This window comes from Manis javanica, chromosome 2 (assembly GCF_040802235.1).
Source record: "Manis javanica isolate MJ-LG chromosome 2, MJ_LKY, whole genome shotgun sequence".
NCBI lineage: Eukaryota > Metazoa > Chordata > Mammalia > Pholidota > Manidae > Manis > Manis javanica.
In genome coordinates this window covers 162,834,249-162,862,238 of record NC_133157.1, presented here as the reverse complement: position 1 = coordinate 162,862,238, position 27,990 = coordinate 162,834,249, and the positions used below count along the sequence as shown (strand labels likewise).

Genomic DNA, 27,990 nt, shown 5'->3' with positions numbered 1-27,990 from the left:
TTTCCTTTCTTAATGGTCTTTATGTCATTTTTTTCCCCTTGCTTTATGCACTGGATTTAACTTCCAGTTCAATTTAGGATAAAAGTAGTGAGAGTGTATATTTTCGACTAGCTCTTCATTTTAAGAAGAAAAAGATTGATATTTTCTGTTTTTTAGATTGAATAAGTTTCACTCTAGTTCTATTTTCTGAGAATTTTGATAAATTTTATCAGTTTTTTCTCTGCTTCTATTGAGATTATCAGATGCATTTACTCCTTTGTATTATTTTGTTGAATTACATTTATTAAATGTTGGGAAAATATATATATTCTATAAAATCATTAATATTTTTGTTATATTTTACTGTATTGAGAACTTATAATAATATCTATTCTTTCTTCTCTTATGCTAGTAATTTATAGTCTCTTTTTATTTATTGTTCTGTAGGTATAAATTTCATAACTTTTTCAAGAACCAGTTTTAAATGTGTTAAATTACTCTAGTATTTGTCTTATCTTATTGATGTTCTTCTTCCAAAATTTGTTTTTTTAATCTAATTATTTTGGGTTTATCTTATTTTTCTAGGTTCTTAAGGAGCAAGTGCACATCTTTGATTTTTTTCCAATCTTTATTTTGTCAAACAAATATTTAAAACTGTACATTTTCCAGTCTGAGTATTTCTGACTTGAAATGTTAGTTAATTTATATTTAAGGTTATTATTGATAGGCTTGTGTTTAAGTTTACTATTTTGCTTTTATTTTCTACTTATCCCATGTGTCTTTCTTCCTCTTTTTCTCACTTCTACTTCCATAAAAGTTAATTTAATGTATTTAATTATTCCATTTTTCCTCTATCATTTTATTTATATGACCTTTTTGTGGTTGCTCTATGGATAAGCAAGTTTTGGCTGTGTGTGATACCTCTGAAATTGAATGTTGCTTAAATTAATTAATTCAAAAAATATTCATTTATGTAAGCTATACTCTATGTAATTTAGTAGTACAATGATAATTAAATTAGACACTATTTCTTATCCCATATAGCTTAAATTCTATTTGGGGAAGGGGCAAAGGAGAGAGAGGAGGCAAATGAACAAATAAAATAACAAAATCATTGTTAGTTGAGATATACTTTTGAAGGCACTCATTTTAGTGACAGAAAAGATAACTCAGGGGACAGAGTCAAGGAAGGTCTCTAAAGAGGTGACTTAAGAGCTGAAACATGAGCTGTTAACAATATGTTAACCATGTGAAGAGTATTCTTAATAGAGAAAAAAGTACTGTCCCAAACCCTAAATTCCACTAACCAAATAATGATGATGATGGTGATGGTGTGAGTCCAGTAGAGTGAGTGAACAGGGTCTAAAGGGAAATGATTAGGCTGGGGAGATTAGAATCTACATATTATATAGGGCCTGGTGGGGCATGACATGAAATCTAAATTTTACTCAAAGACTAATGGGAAACTCTTAAAGAGCTTTAAAAGGGGAGACCATGATCATTTATGTTTAATTATGACACAGAAATCCAAATTTCCAAAAGAACTCCTTTTCTCACTGTTCCTTAATATCTTAGTCCAATATTATAATTTTCAAGGCACATTTCTGTGCCCAATAACTCAAGAAAAAAATTACTCTTTCAAAAGATATTTTAAACAACCAAAATATTTTCATTTGTATGAATTATAATTTCATTCAACTGTATACTTAAAACCAATGTAATATTGTATATCAATTATACTTCAATAAAAAAGTAACTTTAAATATCTTCCCTTTTATATTTATTGCTACTGAAGTTTCATGATTTTTCAGCTATTAGCTGCACAAATTTAAGAAATTATTTTGCAGTTTTCCAAATGGTTTGCTAGGAGAGGCAATACTTTGTATCTGATCTTATCTGGGTTCACCTGGGAATCAGGAGACAGTCTTGGCCCAGAGTGAATTGCTGTGAATACTTGGCCAGTTCTCAAAATCCATGTGTAATTAGCACTTTGAGCTTTCCATAATCACAGAAAATTCTCAACCTATAGGAATGAACTTAGAGTGATTCTCATTTATAGCACTCTTGCAATTGCACCTGTGTAATTATTTATGGCACTTAGAGCAGCAAGAGCACAGACCGTCACTCACACTGTCTGGTTCTGAAGTATTGCCACATAAACTTGAATCCCTGGGCTATGTACTTGGGGTCATTCTAGTTACCTAATTCAAGTGCACCATCAATTCCTGGATGAGATTTAACCACTTCCTTGCATATCTACCACTTTTTTCCAGCCAGACATTTCTTATATAATAAAACCATGTATTAAATATACACGTATTGTATACCCCTTTTAAATCATCATTTACAAATTCAAAAAGTTATTTGCTACACAGTATACAGGTATTTGTTTTTATTTCATAGTTCAATAATTATGATGTTTTTATTCATGTTTGTAAAATGTTGGTCATTAGATCGTTAGGAAGTTTATGTAACTGTTGCTATGTTCTACCAGAATATGAATATAGCATTGTCATATTAGAGTACCATATAAAAGAAATAATATGCAATATGTTTAAGAATTCCCTGTACATATTCAAGTTATAATCAATACCAGGTTATGTGGATCCTTTTTTAAAAGAGGAATGTAACCTGATAATTTATTTAACTGGTTAAAAATTTAATACGGATTTACTCATCTAAGCTCTAAGATTTACCTGATAGTATTACTAAGATGCTTTATCATGAAGAGCCTAAAAAAGAACATTATTTTTCAAGAATGTCATTTGAAAGAGAAATTCCTTTAAAATATGTTCTAAGAGATGAAGGGAAGGGATACGAACATATTAAAACATGTTAAGACAACTATTTCATACTTGCATTTAATCAAGATTTTGAACTAAATATCCTAATAATCATAATCAGGAATCATTGATTTTTTTTTAATCTGGGCTCTTGGGCCTCATTGTTTGTACCTTTAAGAATAGTTGTTAATTTTTCCAGATTGCATGGTAAGCCCCAGGTTCCATGCTAAGAACATTTTATAAACTTTATCAGTTCACTCTTATAATAGCCTGTCCAGTGTTAGTACTGTAATTATTCTTTTGTTTTTTTTGTTGTTGTTGTTTAGTTTAAAGACAGAGAAGTTGATTTTAGGAAGAACTTGCAAGTAATTTTACAGATAGTACACACCAGGGCCCTCATTTGAATCAAGGCTAAGCCTAGTCTTAATCTCTATGATACACCACATCCTAACACTTACTGCATTCTGTTATAAATATTTATAACTTAGACTTTCTCACTAAATTTCAAACCCCTTAAGAACAAAAATATATTTCATTCACCTTTGTATTTCTGACCAAATCCAGCTTAGTGCATTCCTGAACCTAGTATATACAAAATAAATATTTATGAAGTATTAAGTATGCTTACATTAAAGTTTCCCTTAATTTCATTTTTATTCTAGTGTTACCAATCTTTTATTGTAATAATCTTTCCTGTATATTGGTAAAGGAATGTAGAGGCGATTCTATGGCAATTCTCTAGCATTGTACTTTGACTATGTTGCTGAAATACATTGTGTGTTTTGTGCTGCCATTAAAGGTCACTTCAGGTTTTTCCTTCTTTAGACAAAGCAGTTTCACTCTACATTAAGATCAGCTTTTTTCTAAACAAATACCACTACATGTTTTGATTTGTGTTTCTGAACTTATTTATCTGCCAGATAACTGCTTATTAGATCTTTATGTTTATATTTAAATTGAATTATTATACAATGCAAGGGCACAAATGACTTATAAATAAAATAATCAATAACATAACGTAATTGCATTTCTGTCTTCTGTTGTCATTATTTTAGAGTGAATAGGCTGTACATATTTTTTCTAAATTATCAGTGCATTAAATCTACATTATTCCTTAGCTTAAAAAAATAATTGTAATACAGGAATATTGTAACTGTATCTACTAACCTCCCTGTGACCCTAATGTCTAGCATAAGTAGGAGACTGACTTGCAGGAATTATAATTCAAATTAAATGAGCACAAAAAGTCTAATATATTATAAGAAAAAACCCTTTGTGTTTTGATGCTGTTTTTGCCACACAAAATGTAACACATTTTGTGTGGCAAAAATATGCTTTTAACAAAGTTTGTATTTTAAAATATGAAATATACATTGATGAATCTGTCTTAAAAACATCTCAGAAAAAAATTATAATTAATATAGACAGGGATTATATGGTAATGTTTTACTTAATTTTTACTTAAGATTAAACTAAATAATTTTTTATGGTTTTTATTTTAAAAATTAATAGACTGTCTTATTTAAATAGTTACCATTATCTAAACATAATTCATTGAATAAGAAGTAAATATGTTATTTTTTTCTCTTGCACATTGTGTCTTGAGCTTTACTAACAAAAAATAATTCACAGTTGTGACTAACCTCTCGTCCAATTTAGAAATCACTATTGGCTACCTAATAATTGCTGGGAATTCTGTTGAATCTGGGGAATTCAAAATGTATCCAGTGTAATAACTGTTCTCCTAGAGTTCACTTAATTGTCAATGGTCTATAATTAAAGTATTGACATAGATGCAATAAATAGCAGTATATACTATAAACAAGATGGTGTAAAAATGTTCACAGAAGGGGTGAAAGTGATATGTTAGCTAAATTTTAAAAGATAAGCAGGAGCATGCCTAGAGACCAGAGAAGAAAATATCACCCTAAAGAAATAGCCAATGAAAAAGGATGAAGCTAGAAATTTGTCATCTGGGAATCTTCCATGACAAAATTCTTAACTACAATAACTTTTTCTAGCCAAAACTTGGATCAAGCCAGCTTTTCCACTACTATTTCCATATTTCAGTAATTCAACTTCATCAACACTTTCAATGCATCCTTTTCTCCTAATGCATTTGTCTTTCATGACTTAATTAACTGAAACTGAATTAAATTCTCAGAAATGTTTGTTTTTAGCATTTCAGTATAAATATTTTTCATTAGGTTATGTTGTAAACGATTCTGATGGGATTGTAATCTATACTTTATTTTTGATGATATTGTAATCTATATAGTTGAATAATTTCATTTTACAATTGCCTGTGATGTACATAAATATAAATGAATTTTACATGTTGTTTTAGTTTATGTTCCCTAGGAATCAGACTCTGAGATTACCACATAGGACATTTTTAAGGAAGCTTTAAGGATCCATGCCCAAAAGACAGTGTGGAGACAAACTGGTAGAGGAAGAAGTTAAACTGTGATGTAGACTCAACAAAAACTCAGCCCATCCCATAGTTAGCTCTGAAACTTGGATGGCTCTTAAGAGTTTTCCTAGGGTGGTGGAATAAAGTCAAGCCTCTATATAACCAGTCTTTGAATGCAGGCTGCACCCAGGAAGAGGTGCAGTAAATAAGGTAGCTTTCCAATGTGGGTAATTTTTAGAGACGTCTGCCCGCTGAAGGTTCTTAGCCAGCTGCATTCCAGCACCTGGCAGAGTTAAGTCCTTCAGTCTGCAGTGTTGACTACAATATAACCCTTATATCTCTCAAATGCTTATCTTCTATAACTTTAGATAGCAGGTTCTCCATGATTCCAGTGAGTCCCTTTTCTGGGAGAAAATGAAAAGAGGAAGGCAAGAGGACCAGAGCAGATAGCCCACCAATTTCAATGATCATTATTATCTCATTCTTCTACTATCCAGTCTAGAGTCTCCTCACCGCCAGCAAACCTCGGTGGTCTCAGTGGCTTGCGTGGTGGTATTATCCAGACCTTCACCTCAAGGTTCTGAGCCTCTAATCACAAAGCTCTTCTCAGATATTGACTGTTGCCCTTGCCCATAAGCCTTCACAACTGGGCCTTGGGGCACCAGAGACACTCAGATGGATCACTGGGATACCAGATACACTTCTCTCTGAGCCTATTACATTGCAGCAGCCCTACTGTCTCCTGATAATCAGGGTCAATTACCCTTGACAGGATAGTGATTCCTCTTCTAATCTCCTTGACAATCTTATAAATACAAAACATTTATAAATGGAAATCTTCATGTGTCTCCTGGTGGAAGAATTACTTCTTAAGAACCGAGACTTCTAATTATTGAGAGCCTCAGAGTTGTGGGGACAGGGAACACAAATTCCCCAATGGGCTGGTAATGGTGGTAAGTGGGGTCACTCTGCCTTCCACCACGTGATTTTCAGACTTGTTTATTCTACCTGTTGGGGGTACAGCATCATATAGCTAGACCACATAGTATGTCTCTAACCTCAAGTTATTATTGGTTAGGTGGTTTCTCTGATGGAACTTCAAGCAACCACTTTTTTTTGTCTAAAGAGCCATTGGCTTCTGGCTAAATAGGAGCCCAATAGGATATTCAGTAAAATGTCAGGCTGGTCTAGATATATTCAGGTATTTGATGGCAGAAAGAGGAAGAATCAACATAATTCCTGATCAAGACTATAAATGTATACTGTTGTCTGTTCCAGATGAAAGTGAACTGTTTCTGATGCTTATGCATTCCTTAGATCGGTAGTCACATACTTCCTATCTGTCGCCATGTTAGTCTACTGCAATTGTTTGAAATCTGTGTGTTTAATATCATTATCTGGGATTTCTCTGCCTTTTTAAGATCCATTCTGAAGAATTAAATGGAGATAAAACAGAGACCACTACTCTTGCATTCTATAGTTTTTAAGGGATCATAATATTTGTTTCCTACCATAATCCTACCCCTGCCCAAAAGGTGATATAGTCTTTTATTTACTGATGTTGGCTGAGGAGCAGGATCATTTTCATTAACTTTCTCTTGTCTTTTCCCAACAAGATAGTTTCTATCCAGCAGGACAAGGAACTGATGATTGGATTCTGACAACCTCCAAGTATGTCCAGTTTATTGAGGGACTAAAGAAATGATTATTGGATGGACTTTGGGACTCAGGGAAATCACTGTATCAGTCAAGATTCAACATCCTGTCTCCCTCTGCATCCTCAGGGTTTGGCTAACTTTCTTGATTACTGAGCTTTAGGCACAGTCTTCCTGTAGGTTCTCTGGGAGCTTTTCCCTGATTTATATGTAAGTTCATCTGGTAAACTCTCATAACATCATGTTATTAAACTACAAAATAATGATAGCTTATTTGTAGTTATTTGTATGACCATGATTTAATATTTTCCCTCTTTGAATTTCCGTTAGAAACTCGAGAGCTCTAGTGCCTACAAATTGGTGGCATTTTCTAAGGGTTTAATATGTCTATTTTGGATAAGCATAAATGCCTCTTACTAGATCATTTTGTGAATAATTATGTACTATAATAAAAACACAGATGAATTTGTATTCTCATTTAATCTAAAAAATTACTATACCAGGTGATTGTCTTAACCTGCAAAACTTAATGAGGTATCAAAGTTTAGTCATAGATCTCCCATATTGTTTTTTAGCTGTCTATGCATCCTTAATCTTTTTTATTAAACTACTTCTACTAAGTTACTCAATTTTTCTTTTTCCTTTTTTCTAGAATTTTATATTTTATGAATCCTATTTTCTTCAATTAATGGTTACCTATAAATTATTTTTTTAATTTCATTTCTTTTATGAAGTATCAAGAAATATGTATATACAGTTGTACCCTATTATTTGCAACCTGTGTAAAACTAGTTTTAATATACAATTTCTTCTCTCCTCCCTGACCTCAAACCCCCTCCAAAGCACCTACTGCTTTTTTGTCTCATAGGGTAAACTTTGTATTTTCTAAAGAATTATTTTTTTTTCAGACAAGGAATCAAACTGGATATAAGAAATACAGTTTTAGCTAATTTTGAAAGGTGGTCATGACAGGGAAGTTCACTGACTTGTTCAGTAATTGCTTATTTGTAGAGTTTCCCTGGCTGTGTGTTAGGATCTTTCTATCCCTTCTGTAACTGAATACAATTCTTCTTCTTAGGAAATAGCTGTGGCCCTGAACCTCCTTCACTGATCAGCCCCTCTGCCTCTAGGAAAATCAGGTGACTGTCACTATGGATCCTCTACATTGGATTACTACTACAGCTCCTTATGTCCTTGGATCTGACCTTCATTGATTGTCACATGCTCTTACCTTGGTTTTAGCCTGTAGTGTTACAAAATTGAAAATTTTTAGGGCTCTGTTTATGGAATTTCATAGTACTTTCACAGCAGCACCATTATGCCTGTGCTTAATCACAGACTAGTCTGTATTTCCTTTACTCTGATGTCATCTGCCCTCTATTTTGCAGAAACATTTAGAGTTTCAGTACATTTATTGATATATTTTATTTTTTAAAAAGTCTCTGGGCAGTTCGGTGATATTTTTGAAATGAGGAAGGGACATAAGTTAAAAAGATCAGCTCAAATACTCAAGTTGAAATGGATGTCAAATTACACTCAACTATAGTTACAATAAACCTTATTATTAATATGTTCCATGTGTTGTCTTTATTCTTAGTATCATTCTTCCTATGATCCAGAACAAGGACATTCTTTCTCTTCTCACTTTCCCTAATAAATTAGGGTATATTCTTCTATTATACATAAATATAAAAATTGCCTGTTTCATATTGTGGGGAGAATGGAAGTTCCTATGGCCAGGATCCTCACCTGACCCTAAACTACTCGATGATGTAATTGCCCTACTGCTAGGCTACTGCTTCCACACTCGTAGGCCATAAGCTAGTATTGACTGACTCACTATAAAGAGCTCTGCCCAGTGCTCTGGGTGGAGGCAGAGATGAAGGAGGATTACAGTCCTGCAGATTGTTGGATGCAGACATAATTCTGGTGCTTGACCTACTGCTGTGAGAATAAAGCCAGGTGTAAACTCTTTGACCCCAAGAACATTCCATTGTCATTTCTCGGTCTCACTGAATCCATAGTGAACTTGCCTGGGACTGTAACCCTCAGGCAAGACACATATTTGGAAGGAGGATTTTCACTATAAACCCTAAGTACAATTTGTGTTGTTACATGAGGTGCACATATTACCCTGATTAGAGTACAAACGAAATAAAACTGAGTTGAATTCTAGAAAAATGAAATTGACTGGTCTTCATAATGTAAGATGTTTTATAAAAACTTTAAATATGAATGAAGGACACCAGCCAATAAAACCTAGATTAACAGTGAATGTGCCAAAGTATATGTATACAATGTTTCCGCCAGCCTACTCATTTATTTTAATTACGGTGACAAAAATTTCAAGCAAAACTCCTTAATTAAAGTGCAAATATAAGGATTCTCCCTTTAGTCGGTGTCAAATTCTATGATTATTCGGAGATGCACTAATTCATTTTGTTTGGCAACTAAAGCCCAGTATTAGCAAACTCAATGTAAATTTAATTACATGACCATATAAAATACACTATCAGTATCTTTCACATTCTGAAATCATTTTTGAACAATAACGAAGCAGACCCCTTCAGTGTTTCTCTATTTTTATTTAGAAAGTTCAGTGAACAACATGGTACCACAGTTTAGAAATATTTTAATTCACTATAATTTAACATTTAAAAAAATCTAGTAAGTTTTGATTTTCAACAATGAAATTTATAAAAATAATTTTACATTTATAAAATGAATCATATTTCACAATAAATTATTCATTTTTATAACCTGAAAAAAGTTCTGTGCTATATAAAAGCAATAACACTCCTTATCAGTATTTTGAAAATAGGCTGAAACCTTCAGTTCCTGTTTGTCCAGCATTTTTGGCAGTTAAGTATACAAAAATATTATATTACAAATTCCCTGACCATAGTTATTAAAGTGAAATTGTTAGCAATAATTTCTAAAACATAGCTGTTTAGAAAATATATGCAGATAAGTTAGAAGGCTCACTAAAAATGAATTTTTTTTTATATTTTCTAAGAGAACAACACAATTAAACAGAAACCTATCACAAATATTTATATTTATAAAAATCAGAGGCATTCTTATTAATGAAATAGACACACTAGTAAATTTCCAAAAAAAATAAGAATTAAGAAAACTTTCCTCTTCCCTTCTCTCTCTCAAATATAGATCTTACAGTTTCCAGGTACTTGCTCTTGAAAGAATTTTACTGATTTTATTAAACCAATGAATGATAGCTTCTAGGTAATCATTTTTTTCCTTTAAGAGTTAATAAGTTAGTTAACATTAACAGAACCTTTTTATTTGTAAGGTTAGTGGGGGTTATGAAATCATAATCCAAAATTTTGAAAGGTTCTATAAAAATCATTTAATTCAGTCTCTTTCAGCTTTAGACTCTCTTTTATTATACCATTGATAATCAGTTTTTCCCTGATGCAGCAAGTACTGTGTGCACACGTGTGTGTGTGTGTGTGTGTGTGTGTAAGAGAGAGAGAGGGGGAGATGAGAGTGAGAGAGAAAGATACATCACTTTTTTGGGAGGTGGCCTATCATTAATTATCATTAATTGTTTTAAACATGCTCCAGCTTTAGATGATACAGAATAGTTTAGGGCTCCAGAGAACTATACTCTTCAGTCCCCTGAATTTTTGAAAATCTGCTGAGTCAGTGATTTGAATTTTTGTTTTCATCATAACCTATCTGGTGTATTATTTATTTTCTTTAATTTGTTTAAAAGTCTTTTTTAAGGGTAAGACTCTTCTTAAAAATACAAAAGTGGTTTCTGATTCATGTCTCAACAAATTTGCACTCACTGCTCACATGAATACATGTGTTACAAGTACATGATGGATAGTATTCAATCATCACTCTATTGCATATATTTAAAACCACAGTAAGAAGCTCACATTTTTCATACCATACCACAGATTTATTCTCATTAAAGTCAAGCAGACCTGGTTTTAAATGTGGCCTTTCTACTCTTTAGGTTCAAGAAATTTGATTACATTCCTTAAGCCCTCTAAGCTAAAGGTTTCTTTTATTTATAAAAGATAACACCTCTCTTATAAGGTTGCCCTGAGGATCAGCTATTTTGACTCCTGATATCAGCCTCCCAGCGTGGTACAGTTTTAGGTGGCAGAAGGCTTTTTACCTAATGACCACTCTGCCAGCCTCCCTGGGAACCAGATGTGGGCATGTGCTAAGTTCTATTCAATGCATGAATATTTTAGATTGTTTTAGGAGGGAGAAATAAACGTCTCTCTTATTTAAGCAACTCTTTCAAGGGTGTCTTTTTTACAGCTGATCCTATATCCTAACTGGTAAACTAACATGTTTTATCTAATGTACATCCTTATACAGGCAGATTTCAAGGACTATCTAGTCATCCTTGGAATGAATGGCTATTTGCAATTTTCTAAACTTAAGATAGGCATATTTACTTGTGGGCCAAAAAGATACTTCTTAGCCACTGGATATCCATGTTACTCTTCCTCAAAGAAATGTGCCCTATTCTACAGGAACTGCTTTATTTTTCCAATTTACAAGTTCAAAATTTATAAAGAACTTGGTTCATTTTTATATTAATCTGGGATTTCTGATCTACTATTCTAAGTCAAAAAACAACCTTAACTCTGTATCACATCATAATAAAGTATTTACAAATTTAAATTAATATTCAGACAACAAATGAAAGTAGTACATAAGATTCAACTGGTTCAGAAACAGTGCAAGGGAAGCTGGAAAAACACACTATAAAACATGTGGGAACTCAGATATACATTGATGGCCTCTAAAGGTTTTAAACAATAGAAACGACAAACAAAATGAGCATATAAACAAGAAAACAGGATACCATCTTACAACAGCACCATGAAGAAGCCTGGGTTAAAGAGTTTGCCGAAAGTACTATCCTGAGATATTTCGAGACCAACCACTTCTCACCTTTATGCAGTGCCATTCAAAAGTAAACATATTCTCACAATTGCTTTTGTTTGGAGAGAGGCTGGTGTGAAATGACTGAAGCTTGGTTTGCAGCTGTTTTGTACTGTTCTTGTCCAGAGCCTTGTGGTGGGGAAGGGAGTGGGGTTTCAGGAGTTGCTAAAAAAGAATCAAGAGAATCGTATGTGATGATGATAATCACCCTGGCCCATCCAATTAAGTCCTGCTTGCCACCAATATGCATTATTTTATTTTGTCTATGTTTTTAAAAGATCCTATATAAAGTCATGATTTATATACTACATTACTGGCTCACTGACCTACTATTGGAGATGCATTTCCATCTTATTTCCCCAAATAGCATTAAACTGGAAATAGATCACCCACAGTAAGTCTTAGTCACTTTAAGGTGTTTCCTGTCTTTCTTAATAGCATTTATGAGATTTAGTTATCTCACAAACCAAGCAAAAAAGAGTTAATGAAGAGGATGAATGAAATGCTAGTTTCTTTTCAAATCTCATAAAACAAAGTTCATAATTTTTGCAATAAAAAATGCATGTAAAATAAAATATATTTGGCTTGGATTTCACTAACTCAAAGATATTAGATGGCATATAAAATTAAGATACTTTTCAAGTGCTTTGAAATCTATGTTTAGTAGTTGAAAGCTTCCGAAAGATGCTTACTCTTTTACAATTGAGCTTGTCTATCCTTTCTTTCCCCACCAATGCAAAGAAAAAGTCTGAGTAATTGAAAAAAAAAATTACAGTTTGAATACTTCATTGTCTAGAATTCACTCTATTTTCTCTTATTGTTAACTTTTACTATATTGTAAAATAATCCATGAGGTATTCTATAATTTAAAAAATCTTGAAATATTTTAGCAGTCACATTTATTATTATTCCATATATTTAAAAGAACAAGTAGAAAATTTTAGATGATCAGAATGAGGCATTGAAAACCTTATAGATTATTTTTCCCAACAGCTTTTAAAAAGTTCTATATAAAAATAAGTCCCTTCTTGCCAGATTTTCTTTCATATATTAACTTTATATTATTAAGTATAGACTAGCAATTACTTAGAAGCCACATTTTTATTTGCAATTTAACTGACAAAAAATAACCACATTTGCTTTAACAAAATTATTTCTGGATCTTTAGGATGGATCTCAAAGTGCTGTGGCCTGCTTTTAAAGGCCAAAAATATATGCATGACCTTACATTTAGGTGTGTGTATACATTTAATGTCTTGCTTTGCATAAAATATAGACCTTTCCAAATGGACAAAGCAGAGCAAGGTTTTCTGTTACAAATGATTCTCACAAATATTATGTTGAAAGAGGAAAAGTAAAGATGAAAAATATGGTGATGTAAGTCTAAAAAGATTAAAGCCAATAAATATGTATGCTTTTTAAAATACTAGATTTTAAAATTTGAAAAGTAAATGATTCAACCACCAGGAGAATTGTTAAACTTCCTTGTCAGTTGATGCCTATAATGTTTAATGTGTTGTTAATGTCTTTTATTTTCTGAATTTATGAATATCTGATCTCTAAGAGAGATAACTCCATAGACTCTTTGGTATGGTATTGGACCTGCCAGTCTCTGTTCTTGACTATTTATTAAGTGAAAATGGTAACTTCCGAACCAAGAATGGTCCCATATTAATGTCTCTCAAGTATGTTGTGATTTACAAATGTTTCTATTTCTATAATTTGTGTTTTTTATAGCAATTTCATTTCTGCCTCATCACATACTCAAAGAACTTGGTGTTTCAAACACAATTTATACATAAGCCTCCCAGAAGTGCATCTGAAGGACAGTAGTGCTAACACGCATTTCTGAGGCCTCCACTTTCCCTACCACTAGTGAGTAACTAAATTGTTACTTTACACTGAACAATATAACTTGTTATTAAGGGCTATTGTAAATTCAGTAGGCAATGCAGATGTGCATAATAATTCAATCATAATAATTCAAGGTATCTCAGAGACTTAGCTAGTTTAGTGTTCAGAGAAGATAGGTCAAAGGTAAATCTATGATTAATTAGTATAAATTCAGAAACAATCAATTTTAGATATTTTGTCAAATAGAGATTTTTATCTCCAAGGTAGTTTATAAAAGTAGAATTTGTGTTAATATCAGATTAACTTAGCTATTAATAACCACTAGTATTTATAGAATCATTTTAGTTCCAAAGAGGTTTCGCAGCAGCCCCTGCTTTGCACAATTCTGATATGTATGCATATGAGTTACTACAGCTTAAGTTAAACAATCCAGTCCTGCAAAAACTCGGTTCAAATTTCGGTCAGCATGGTAACAAACAATTTGTATATAAATATAAACTTCACTACTAACTCTTCAATCTGTATTGATTACCTAAATAATGGATGTGCAATGTGATCAGTGACCAATCATATCACTTCTTTAAGTCTGTGTGTGATTCATTCCTGAACATACTTTATCCAGTTATTCAGTTATGACAACAAAGTATGTAGTGTGTGGTTGTGTTGCCTCCTTGTCCCCCAGGCACAAATTCGTGTGATGTTTTACAAAAATGGACAATTGAAAGAGAATTGGCCAAAAAAAGTTTAAGAAGTGCAACAAAAACAAAAAATGACTGGAAGTGAAACTCAATTGACCATAAATAGAGTTATAGACAAATAGCTGCTCCTCGAATCTTTAAATAAGCATCCAGAAACTTAGTGAAGGAAAACTTACTGACATTAATGAGGAAACTAATTGTATTGAAAAGGATGAGGATGTCCCAGAAGAAATGAAACTGGCAAAAATTTCATATCTAATTCTCAGAGATATTTTAGGACATTGAGAGTGCAAAGGATAAAATGTTGGAAGCTGACCCAAACTTCCAAAAAGAGTAAAATTCATCAATGCATAGAAAAGATGTTCACTTTCCCCTTGTAAGTTATAGGAGAAGGTAGCAAGCACTGTTCAAACTACACTTTTTTTAGTTTTATTTTTTTAACAAAGAAATAAAATGCCAATTCTCAAGGTATCTAATTTTTAAATTAGTGTTAAATAAATAGTAGTATTACTCTATTTTTAATTTACCTATGTATTTATAACCTGTAGTTAAGAGAGTATTTACTGTTTCAACAAACATTTTTAAAGATCATAAGCAACTATAATTTTCCCATTGATTATTAAGATTTCTTGGCATTTGAACAGTCATTTTTATGGTCCTGTGCAAATCTAGGACTGCCTATACATTCTTTTGTACTTCAGAGAAATTTAGATACTCATATTCCATTTTAGGGAGCAGACTCATGCCTAAGTGATTTGCTGACTATCTTAATCTCCCATAGTTGAGTACTGGAGAGGCAATTGTACTCAAAGTTTTTTGTAATTTCTGTGTACTAATAGATTATTTCCCCAAATTCTTCTTTTTCTCAGTTAAACAAGTTCCAGTGGGATTATGTTTGAAAGTAGCCCAGATACTTACAGATCTGGTCTGTATGAACCAGTGTTGACATGGGCCCTAACAGTAGAGTTTGTCCAGTTAATGGATCTTGAGACACATGTGGATGCATTGGGTGATGGAGATGGCTAATGTCATTGGCAGCACCTACAGAAGATAAAAGGATGCTTGCGTTAGTGATATTTAATCAGGAATAGAAGTTTACCTTGGAACAAATATTTTGATTGGCAGCTTGAATATTGCTAGTTTCGCAAAGTGCTCTTTGGGAATTCAAAAATAAATTAATAGAACCACTGCCATATTAAGCAAAATGTCAGCTTTCACTATGCATTGACTAGATTAATGTTGTATCCTATTATGTTGTATATTAATAATGGGCCCTGTATGCCCTTTCCTGGAATCATTAGGTTTGCTGCCTGCTGTTAGAGCAATTCCAAGAACCACTTACCTCGAGTTTATAGTATTGGGGATCACCCTAATAGCATAAACAACTTTTGTTTCAGAAAGACATCATTAGGAACACATTAAGCACCAGAAAACTAAAACTAAACTAAACTAAAATAAAGTGATTTTACAAGGAAATTTAATTTAGATCAGAAACAAAATTAATGATTTCTTAACTTCGTCCTGACATTTACTGCAGCAATGAAATCTCAGTTTTCCCTTTTCACTGTATTATGTCAATTAATTATTTCAGGAGTAAATTGTTTATTTTCAAGGTATTTGTTATATATATGTGTGTGTGTGTGTGTGTGTGTGTGTGTGTGTGTGTGTGTGTGTGTATTTACATTGTTATGATTCTGGTATCCTTGAGCTTTTAAAGGAGTCAAGGCATAGAACAATACAATATGCTCCAAGCAATACTAAAAATAGGAAACATATTTCCATTTATCATAGTTGGAAGGTTTGAAAATTGAGGTAAGAGGGATAGTGTGGAGCACAGATGATGGGACTAGTAAGACTGAGGACTTCAAAATGTTCGAGTATTTTAGTCTCCATCCAGTGGGTGTTGCAGACTTTCTAAATGTAAAAAATTGACTTCATTATATCATGGACAAAGAAATAAGCAGGTCAAACTTGTTTGAAAGTATGTAGGGTGATGCTGATAACAGAAAATTCTTAAATGTACTTACCACCCAGTAACATTTCCTGAAGTAGGTTGTCAATTTTAACCATCCCAAAAAGTTTAACGAACTGTATTTGCTCAATCATTTGCCAGGTGATGCTCTGCAGCGTGGGCAGGAGCAGGAGTAGCTCGCCAAACCTCCCCCGGGAGTCGTACTGCCGGTCGTTGATGTAGTCCTCCAAACTAAGCTGCACTTGGAACCGCATGTTCTTAATCTTTACTGGATTACTGAGCCCTTTTGCATCTAATAAAGTAATAAAAAGGGAAATCTAAAGATTGACTCTTACTAGAGTGTTAGAATGAATATTTGAATATGAAAAAGTATGTTAATTTCCATTATAATTTACTTTTTAATGGACTGAAAACAAACCTGGGTCGAAAAATACAATTGCCTTCAAACAAGCATATTCGTTGTCATCGATCTGAATTTCTTGAAAGGGTCGGACCAGCTCATCCAGAACTCGGTTGGCCACACGGCTGATCTCAACTTCACAACTGTTGCGGTGAATGACGTAGCTGTTTCCTAGGGAGAAAAGTGATCACCCCCCCCCCCTCAAAATTGTCAGATATTGTTATATTTTTACAAGCCAATGTTTTACATGGTCTTCCCGTAAAGAAACAGTAATAGTTCTTCCTCTCTCAGTAGTCAGTTAGTTGTTAGAAAAACTTAAGAACACTTCAGGGATCAATAACACAGATAATGTGATCACATGCATCTTAACAGCCTCAGTACTGGCGATAATACAGATAAAGGCTAATAACTGACAAGAGAGAAACAAAATGTAATGATTTGCTTTCCACTATGTCAGTTATCTATTAGTGTCTGACTCATTAATGAGCATAATATAAAACCTAAAGAAGCTTTCTTGCTTACAGTGGATTAAAACCAGTACTCCTTTAGTGGTCTAGTTGTATGTAGGTATAATCACTATTGAGACACAATTTTAACAAGCCAAAGGAAGTGAATTCAAGGGAGTTCAGAAAAATTGGATGGAAACTGGACTACCTATCCCTACAACCAGTTTCAGTTTTAGGAAGTCTCTGGTTATAATATGATATTTACTATAGTTTCTAAAATATTAGAAAATTAGATGCATATTAAGTCTCCTAAACAATGGCTCAATTGTTATTTCTGGTCTTATAAGAAGCAGAATTATCTGAATTCTTTCACTGCAGGCAAAGATAATCTTCAGTGTAACAACGTGTGCAAAAGGACTTGAGGAATGATGAAAAGTTGTTTACCTAATTATTCAGGATAAAACTATTTAGAATCATGTAGTAAAAACTTTGTTTTTTAGGTATATTGTATTCAGATCTATAATGAGAACAGTATTTTCAAGGTCTTATAAATTCAAAAAAGCATTTAATAGAATTTAAGAGCAGAGCCTCTGCAGCTACATTTTGTAGTTTAGAATCCTGGCTCTATCCCTTACTAGCTTTATGACCTTAGGTAAACTTTATCTGCCTACATTTCTTTACCTGTAAAATGGGCTGAAAAGAATAGTACCTATCCCTTAGGATTATTGTGAGGACTGAACAAGATAGTATGTATACACATGTAAAGCACTTAGAGCAATGCATCTTACATAGTAAGTCCTCAGTAAATACTAGCTATTGTTATATTATGTTCAATTTATTTACATACTGGAAGAAAATATCTATCAGAGAAATAGAGTTATTTTACATAGCCAGAGAGAGGTAGAGCTAAGAAGCACTAGAGTTATCTCAACTTTCTCAACAGGAAACCTAATTTTATAAATTAAGTAAGGCAGGGGATAAAAGAAATTACTAAAGGAAATCAAAGCTTTTCCTTTTGTCTTACTCCTCCCACTCCACCTGTCATTCTACTTTTACCTCTTTTTGCACCACTGTTGAACTATCAGAATTTTCAGACATTGTTACCAAATGTTCTTTTGAAACTAGGGATTTTCTAGCAGAGAGGTAATAAGATGATAGGAGATAAACATGTTCCTTACAAGTTTGTCAAATAAGTAGATACTAAGAGAATGTGAAACAATATTGAAACATCCATAAAATGGTCACACAAATTATTATTTTATCCTAATATGATTTAAATATACTTCAATATTATGTCCATTGAGGAACATCTCTATTTTATTTTTAAATATTTTTCTCAGTTTTATTGAGAAATAATTGACATACATGGCTTTATAAATTTAAAGTGTATGGCTGATGGTTTGATTTACATATATTGTGCAATGATTAGCACAATAGGTCTAGTTGACATCCATCATCTCATACAGACACAAAAAGAAAAGAAAAACAAAACCTTCCCTTGTGATGAGAACTTAGAATTTACTCTTAACTTCCCTGTGTATCATAGAGCAATGTTAGCTATAGTAATATTGTATGTGACATCCCTAGTACTAGTACTTATTTATCTTTTAACTGGAAGTTTGAACCTTTTGATACCTTCCTCCAGTTCTTATTTTTAAATCTTAATGCACCCTGAACATTTCAATGCACTGTGAACTTCTCTGCAATCAAGTCAAGGAAAAATAGGGCCTGTGTGAGACACAATCAATTAAATCCAATTTGTGAAGTCAGATGACCACTTAATAAGACTCTACAAATGCTTGGTACATACAGAATAGATCTGTTGTTGGTATGAAACACACATAATTTCTTCTTAAATTAAAAAAAACAACTTACCCAAAAGCAAAATATCTTTATACACCATGGATCTCTTTGTAGCTCCAAGGAGCAAGTGTTCCCCCGCATGAGCTCTCAACAGCGCCACCTAAAAATTCCAAGTTTAACAATTAATTGAAAAATAAAATAATTAAAAGATGGTATACCATGAGTTTGATTAACTTAGTGTTCTTTTAGCTTGGGACTTTCTTTTGTTTTAATAAACTATAATATTCATAGATACTTGCCATCATTAAGTCTTCTGTTTTTCTATTTTAGCATAACAACAAAATTTTACTTTCAAAATTTCTAAAACTAGTAAGTCAATACAATGGCTACAAAAAAAAAAGCAGAACAATGAAGTGTATACCGGGACGAAATAGAATCAAACACACATAGAGTTAGAATTCTGATTTGACCACGTACTACCTATTTTTCCTTTGGTAGGCTAACCAGTATGTTTGGGACTCATTCATTTTCATCTATCAAGTGGAGATAGTGATAAAAACCTCAAAGTGGACTACATGAGGACTAAATGAGAACATTTATATAAAACAATCTCTTACATGTAATAAACTGAATAAACAAAAGCAAAGCAAGAATTTGTGATATACTGAAAAGAGGATGGGGGATCTGGGTTTTGACACTTTCTGGATTGAACCTCTTTGTACTAAGCTCTCAGTTGATTGTTATGCATATACTCAACTGTCTGGTGAACATTACCACTAGGAAGAAAAGGAAGCATTTCCAATTTAACACATCAAGTAATGTTTCTCCAACATCTTCATCATCCTAGTAAATGACACCATTATCCAAAATGCTTGTTTACATCAAAAACAAGATTTTTTTTGTTTCCCCTCTAGTTGTACAGCAAATCTTAGTGCTGCTTCTTCATCGCTACCACCCCAGCCCAAGCATTTGTGATTCATTACCTGGCCTGCTACAATACACTCCAAATTGCTACCAGCTATTCCTGCTTCCTTTCTGGTTCCTCCATTCTAAATCCTTCTCAACAGAGCTTCCAAGATGAAATATTATTTGTAGGATAATAATTTAATAATTTTCCAAGATTATTATTTGTAGAATAATACATCCCTTTTCTGAAAACACCTCCCAGTTTCTTATTGCCCTTAGAATAACATCCACACTCCTCCAGCATGGCCTCACAGGTGATGGCTCAATGTTTTGCCTCCCACCCATGTCTCTGGTTTCATCTTGCAACATCCCTTGCTCACATTATTCCTGCTCGCTTCAGAACCTTTGAACATGCCAGGTTCCTGTCCCCGGAATTCTTTCTTTTCAGCTCTTTATCTCTTGTCATTCAAGCCTCAGGAAAAATCATCTCTGATTCCTAAAGCATTTCATGCTGTTTCACACCGTCCCTCCAGCAACTCATCCCACTTCATTTTATAGAACTTCTCCCCACCTAGAATTACTCACAATCTGTATATTTTTTATTTTGTGTCTTTCCAAGTCAAATGCATACTTTATGAGAATAGTGATGCAATCTGTATGTTTACTGCCAAATAGCCATAGTTCTTAAAACTGAACAGTAGTCCTAAAAAATATTTGCTTGATGAATTTACTGAGTGAATTTAACTGATCTAGGGTTCAGTTTTAGAAACTGAATACAACTGGATATAATCATACTTATACCAGAGCTCCTGAAAAGATTAAATAAAATAATGTAGTATATATTACAACCAAAAGCTGATACTCTAGTGTCTTACCCATAATAGATATTCACCAATCCATGGCTATTAATGTTGTGTTTCAAATTCAAAGTGTTAGTTAATAAACAAAAAATACTTTTTGACAGGTTACTGGATTTTAATTTCCCAACTTTTAAATCTTTGTCTTCATACATAAGTCAGCAACTTTGAAAGAGGAGTGATAATAAAAATATAAAACTGATAAATAACATAATCCTCCTTATATGGCTTGAAGTAAGACAAGTAGGTTTTAGCAATTTGGCATTATTCACTCTGAAATAATCTTCTGAGTCAAGGCTATCTTTATGATATGTCAATAACTGTGACTCATACCAGGAAGGCAGTTAGAGAACATTTTAAGAATGATTTCAGACTTCACAGTTTTGTTTTGTTTTTTTGTCACCAGGTGAAATGTCTCCTAGAAATGTAACTGCTAACTTCCCATGATCATGTTTTTTTTTTCTGGTTGTATAAATATTTTGCCATTCTTTTATTTTTAAACAAGCATGAACCTTTCTTTTTGGTTATTTTTTGTTTTTGTTTTTGTGTATCAGTCATAAAGAGCACTGGTCAGAGAGTATAAAAATATAACTGGGTATAACGTATATCATGGGGCACTCAGTGTTTGGAAATCTTCAAGTTATTTGTACCTACAAATTATATGCTACCTAAATGGAAAAGTTCAAATAAATCTCCAACTAATAATCTAATCTTCATAGACAGGAAATGAAATTTCTTAACTATTAATTAAAATGTACATATGACAAAGTATGAAAACATATGTGTTACGACAAGATCATTATATCTGAATTCTATTTCTCTGTATATTTCAGAACATGGTTCTACAGGCATTTTTGCCAGACCTTTAATTTTTATATAGTAAATGCTAGAATAAAATTGATAACATTAAAGTCAAAATGTTGTATGTTAGTTGCATAAAGTGCCCACTAAGAACCAAGACCACTTCTGTTGTTTCTGTTTAGGAGTGATCTGGCATTTCTGAGGGATTTTATATAGCATCTTCAGTAAACACCAAGACCCAGTAGTGTACCATTTGCCTCCCAGACACTTTCTCTCCCAATACCTTAATTCAGGAAGGCAGTTACTTGCTATTGGCCTTTCTCCCTCACTTAAGCTTTTCAAACTACAAGGCAGAAGAAGAGACTCTTGCTCAACTTCATCCAATCAATAAATCTGCAAGACCCTAAAAGATTAAATCTTCTTGTTGGAACAAGAAGGGGAATGGACAAGAAAACCAATTTCCTTCTCATAAGATAATTTAACCTTTGTCGAATATAGCACATTTATTCTAATTAAAAGAACACAAAAACTTTAGCAAAGTTCAAAAAACATTTTTTAAACATTCATCATTTCTTTAACTTATACCTGATCATCCAATGGCAACTCACAGAAGGCAGGAATATATTTGGCCCACTCCACCAAGACTAACAGTTGCTGTTTCATAGATTCGCAAACATCACCAATACTTGCAATTTTCTTAACATTTATGTCAGTGCTTGCACTAGGGCTTGAGACTGAGATCTAGAATTAAGAAGAAGACTTATTAATTTACCATTTAAAAAAGTATCTGACCAATATTCCTATTTTTCTGTGACTGAAATATGTAAACACCATTGAAGTGGGTGCTATTATCATCACAGTGTCTTGAAATATGCTAAACACCTTAAAATGGATTCACAAAATACCTACCAACTGAAAACATTCACTATCTAGTACCATGCTCTGGGAGCAGTGTCTTATTTTACCGGCCAAATCTGTAAAATGAGACACACAACTGGAAGTTAGCTTCATAATTCAAGATGACTGTATAAAGAGATACGGAGTATTCACATAAAATATGCTCTATGTTCTTATTTTTCATTAAAAAAATATTTCCATTAAGAAAGCCCATCTTTAATTTGTTGAACTATATGGAGAAAATGTTTCCATTGGATAATTTTTCAAACTGGAAAGAAAAAGATTTAGACAAGAAGCCAGAACTAATTATGTTGCTGCTTTAAATGGAAGCCCATCAAAATAACATGAAGAAACCAACCTTTGACTCAGCAACATTAAAAAGCTTAAGATATAACAATTTAAAAATATATAATTTTGAACTATAGAAAAATAGGTGGTGTTAAAGTGCTTTTTTGCAGAAAAAAATCACTTTCTCAAATTTCTTATAAACTTTACTTTTGAATATGTGTGCGTGCATATGTGTCCAGTAGTGTATATGTATTTCCTCACAGCTTTCCTATAAGCTGCTCTTTAACTTCTTTATAGGACCATTAAGTAATCTTCAAGTAATGGTGATGATAATAGTGATGTTCACCTCGCCACATTACCCTCGTGTTATCAAAAACGAAAGTAGTTACATTGACTCATTATAGGACCTGATTAATAGTTAGCTACTTCATATTTGCTTTATAATAGAGAAGTAACATTGACAATTCTGTTGGTGGCAAAAGTAAAATAATCCATCTTCAAAGGGTTTCTATATTTGATCAAGTGATTTATTTTTAAGTATATAATTTAGGACCCTTATTTTTTAACTTGAGAATGAATACCTTCATTCTAGAAATTTAAAATAAACTCTTTCTTCTCTGTTTTCTGAATTCTGGCTCTTTCCTTAAACACCTGTTTCCAAAGTAGGTACCAAAGTGGGTTCTTGAGTCCAGAGTTATTTCCAAGGAAGGAAGCTCCGATGATAGGTATCAGCCAAACTGCCTGATGAAAACTGTGGTACCTGACTTTACAGATTCAGCCAATAAAACAAAGTCCTGCCCCGAGACCATTGTGCTATACATCAAATATTTGAAATCAACCTTGTTAACAAATTGTTTTTAAACAATCTTGGACTGAAATGCATTTCATTTTTCCATTTAAAAATTAGAAACTTGTCCAGGAAAAGTCAAAATCGAGTCGACAGTCTAACCAGTATTTTCAAAGTGAAATCCCTGAATTCTCATGGATGTTAATTTATTTTATCAACGAGCACGTGTGAATGAACGTGGAGCATCTCAGCCCTGTGCCACGCAGACATTTGATTCTTGCGAGCAGGGCGGCCGCGGGCCCGGCAGGTAGGTACCTGGCGAGACCGCACTTCCGCCTGCGCCAGGGCGTTGATGGACGGGATGCTGCCGCAGTCAAAAGTGCTCCTCCGGGTGCTGATTCGGTCGCGCTCGTTCTGCACGGCTGGGGGGGAGGGGGAAATCACAGTATTTGTTGGTTGGCTCTCTTCAGTATGTCTCAGGATATACAGTTTGAAGTAAAAAAAAACAGAAGTATAAAAGTGAGAAGGGAAGTTTCTAAAAGAAGCTGGGGCCGGGGGGGGGGGGGGGGGAAGAGTGATGGAGATATTTCTCATTCTGTGCCACTCGTGAAAGTAGAATGAATGAACCAGGCGTGTCCCCAGAGCTCATAAAATACTGCCTTTTGGGTCCTCACGATGGCACGCGTGTTAAAAGGGTTAGATCAGCCAGTTCAGCCACGCTGGGTTTTTACTAGGATGGCGGCTTTCCGTTTCCTCAAAGTTAATAAAAACTAAGATAACTAGAGGAAGAGTATTGCCTATGAGACAGGCCTGGTCAAAGATATGAGTGTATTCGCTGTCAGAAGATATGAGTTATAGAGTCTGAAACCTGCATGTACTAGCAAAAAAGGAAAGTACATTTATTTTGGTTACGGTGATTTTATGATTATGATCTTATGATCTCTTACGAAACAATGTCCTCAGGACAGTTTACAAACATTAATAAAACAGAATTTGCAGCAGATAGTGGGTCTCTTCTGAGAAGATTGAGGTTTGAATATCAGCATTTTGGAAGGGTGAAGAAATCTCAAGTATTATATAAAAGGTTTCTAAGAGAAGTAGATCAGCTTGTTTCAGAAAGGAAAGAAAGAATAATATGTATTCCTAAATTCCTTTTTGAAAACTACACATTAAATATAAGGAAGCATGAGAGGGAGAATATTAAATTGTATATATGTCATATAAAGAATACTATATAAGATAGCAAAATTGGATTTCAAACTTAAGGTAAAATTATCTTCTGTTAACCAAAAAAGGACAAAAACAAGACCTGTAACACATGTATTATTTAGGGTAATGCTCTCCCTGCTCTGCTGGAAAGATAGGACATTCAACTATCAGAATTTTTAATGCAATTATTCTTTTATTAAAGAAATTCACCAATTTCTATGCCAAAATCTACTATCTACCCAAAACTTAGTGTTAATGATCAGTTCATTAATTTGAAAAATACTACTTTTGTCTTTAAGAGTGAGTAATCTTTAAGTTGGAGTGAATAATTAATATTTCATTTTAAAATCATATTTACTGGTAGCTTTCTCTCTGTCCTTTCTCTTTTTTTTTTAACAGAAATTGTCATTGATTTTCAGCCTCTACTAAGTCAAATGTAAATGCATATGTGGATATAAAAAATTAAAGTGTAAGCTATGCTTGTATGAGTTTCATTTAGATGATCAATCTTTAGAAAAATGCTAAAAAGATATGAACATTTGTAAGCTTTTTACTGCTATCATTTTTTGATATAAAACCAGGTTTATATATGTTCCCATCTAACTAATTTTGATATTATGGTATTACTGTAAATAATGGAAATATATTTACTTTGAAACCCAAAAGTTACTTCCTAATTTATTTGGGAAAAACTAATGCATCATTCTATGGACAGTAAAAAGTATAATTTCAGTATTTTTTAAAACTGTATTTCACATACTGTAAAACTTAAAGGAAATATAGATTGTGATTTGCTTGTAGGAGTAAAGCTGGGGTTCAAGTAGAAATAGATGAAGATGATTAACAAAGTATGAAATTAATCCCATAAGTTACTAAATATGCCATAAGAAATAAGTCATTTTGAAATGACAAACTGCTTCTCTTTTAATTTTGTGAGCTTTATTTTGCCTTCTCTTTGAGACTAGCAGTCTGAATGAAATTAATGGAATTTTTGTCTCTTTAATGAATATTGAGTGACAAAGAAAAACTAGCTATGTTCAAGATAGATTTGATTCATTTACCATTTCTATCGTATAGTGATCTAATTTAATTTTTTCATAGTTGGCAAATAGTTCTGAAAAATCTCTTTGTATATGACAGGCATAAGCATGTAGCAAAACTGATAAGCACAAAATCTTGTAGCAGCTATTCTCTGCTTCACATTTAAATGTGTTCAACACATTCATTTCTAAATTAGCCATATTTAGAAAGAAGGGTAACATATATATAATCAGATTATTAAATATGTTCAAAATGAAATTAGTGCACACTAAAATAGAATATCTAGTCTACTGTTTATATCTCTCAATGGAATATATGCTCTATGAGAGGTGGAATTATTTTGTCTGTTATGTTCACTATTGAAACCTCAGCACCCAGAACAATGTTTGAAAAGTAGTGGTGTTTAATAAATATTTATCAAATAACTAAATGATTATATGAGAAGTCAATGCTCACTTAACGTTTATGAAATGAATAAAGATTATCAATTGTTATTGACAATAAAGAAATGTGTTTAAAAATGCACTTACAATTTCAGTGTATTAATTAATTTTGCCATTTATCTTTTGAACAGGACATTGAAATATTATTTCGACAATAATTTAGACAATAATTTTGTTGCCAGAGGCTAGTGGAGAATATGGTGTCTGTAATCAGACAATCATCAAAGACTGGCTGTACCACTTACTACCTGGGTGTTAGCGTCCATGGGTAAATTCTTAACCTCAAAGAACTGTAGATTCTTCATTGAGAAAAATTAAGGAACATAAGAACTCATCTGAAAAGATTACTGTGATTAAATAAGAATGTGTGCGTACGACACTCTTCATCAATAATGTTAATTAGTTATTACATATTATATATTACCTTCTTTTTTCATTCCTGCTCTAAAGCACTTCCTTAATCGACAATATCTACATTGATTCCTTTTGTCCTTGTCAACAACACATTGCCGACTGAACCTATAATATCAAAAAAGGTATATTAGTTTGCAGAGAACTATTGTTTATCAAAGAAAAGCAAATAGGTAGACTTTACATAAGTATGATCAAATTTGGCCTGATGAAAAGAACATGTAAGAACAATTAACTACAACTTTTTCAGTCTCATGATCAGCATGCACATGACATGGAACTATAAGACACACCTCTCATGACGTCTTTATGATAAAATAAAACTGAGTGATATCTCACTTTTGGTCAATATACATGATCTTTTCTATTATGAGTCCCAAAAACCAAACCTGGTTCAAAAATCTTTGGCATGTAAATACTAATTGCTCAGTGCTAAGTGATTTCAGTGCAATGGAGAACATATCAGAACTTCATTGCTCTGCACTTTCAAACTTTTCTTTTTTTAAATATTCTTCTATTAATTTTAAATGCACTTCACATCCAACTGAAGTTACTCTAAATATCAAATTACATATAAAGAGGCAGTTGAGAAGAGCATTGTGAGTATAGTATCTGCACAATTTGGTACCACTTTACACCCACTAAATGGCTAAAATCAGGGAAAAAAACAGACAATTGTTGATACGTGAAAAATTTGGAACCCTCCTACACCGCTGGTTGTAATATAAAATGCATCTGCTTAGGAAAAAAGTTTGGCACTTTCTTAAAAAGTTAATCATAGAGTTACCATATGATGCAGCAATTCCACTCCTAGGTATCTAACAGAGAGAAATGAAAACCTATGTTCATACAAAAACTTGTACACCGATGTCCACAGAAGTATTATTCATAATGAAAATTTGGGGATCCATTATCCATCAGTGGACTAATAGGCAAACAAAATGTTGTATGCCCACACAATGGATATTATTATTTGGCAAGAAACAGGGATGAAGTTCTGATTCATGCTACAATATGGATGAACCTTGAAAACACTATTCTAAATGAAAGAAGTCAGACACAAAAGTCTACATGTTGTGTAATTTCATTCATGTTAAATCTCCAGAAAAGGCAAATCTATAGAAACAGAAAGTATTTTAGTAGTAGCCTAATGCTGGTGGGGAAGGAGTAAGGAAAAATGGGGAGAAACCACTAAATGGCACAATGTTTCTTTACAGTGTGAAGAAAATGTTTTAAGTTGATTGACTGATTGTAGTGATAGTTGCACAACTCTGTGAAAATACTGAAGAACTGACTTGTACACATAAAAAATGTAATCTCTGGAATTAGAACTGAGCTTGATTTCCAAGTCCACCACTTACACTCAATAGAACTCAGGAATGTTATTTAACATCGCCAGTTAATTTATAATTGCA

The 27,990-nt window shown here is 33.0% G+C and overlaps 1 protein-coding gene across 4 annotated transcripts in view; it reads right to left on the bottom strand.

Moving 5' to 3' along the window:
• Window positions 1-9,401: 9,401 nt before the first annotated feature.
• HNF4G (hepatocyte nuclear factor 4 gamma) overlaps window positions 9,402-27,990 on the bottom strand; it is a 126,695-nt gene continuing 108,106 nt past the window's right edge. For all 4 annotated transcript variants that reach the window (XM_073229723.1, XM_073229722.1, XM_073229720.1 and 1 more), the window contains 8 exons: window positions 26,589-26,683; window positions 23,787-23,893; window positions 22,085-22,240; window positions 19,008-19,095; window positions 16,705-16,857; window positions 16,342-16,578; window positions 15,233-15,355; window positions 9,402-11,927 (listed from right to left, as the gene is read on the bottom strand). In XM_073229723.1, coding sequence (XP_073085824.1) covers window positions 11,806-11,927; window positions 15,233-15,355; window positions 16,342-16,578; window positions 16,705-16,857; window positions 19,008-19,095; window positions 22,085-22,240; window positions 23,787-23,893; window positions 26,589-26,683 — 1,081 coding nt within the window. In that variant the 3' untranslated portion in view covers window positions 9,402-11,805. The remainder of the gene's footprint in view (window positions 11,928-15,232; window positions 15,356-16,341; window positions 16,579-16,704; window positions 16,858-19,007; window positions 19,096-22,084; window positions 22,241-23,786; window positions 23,894-26,588; window positions 26,684-27,990) is intronic.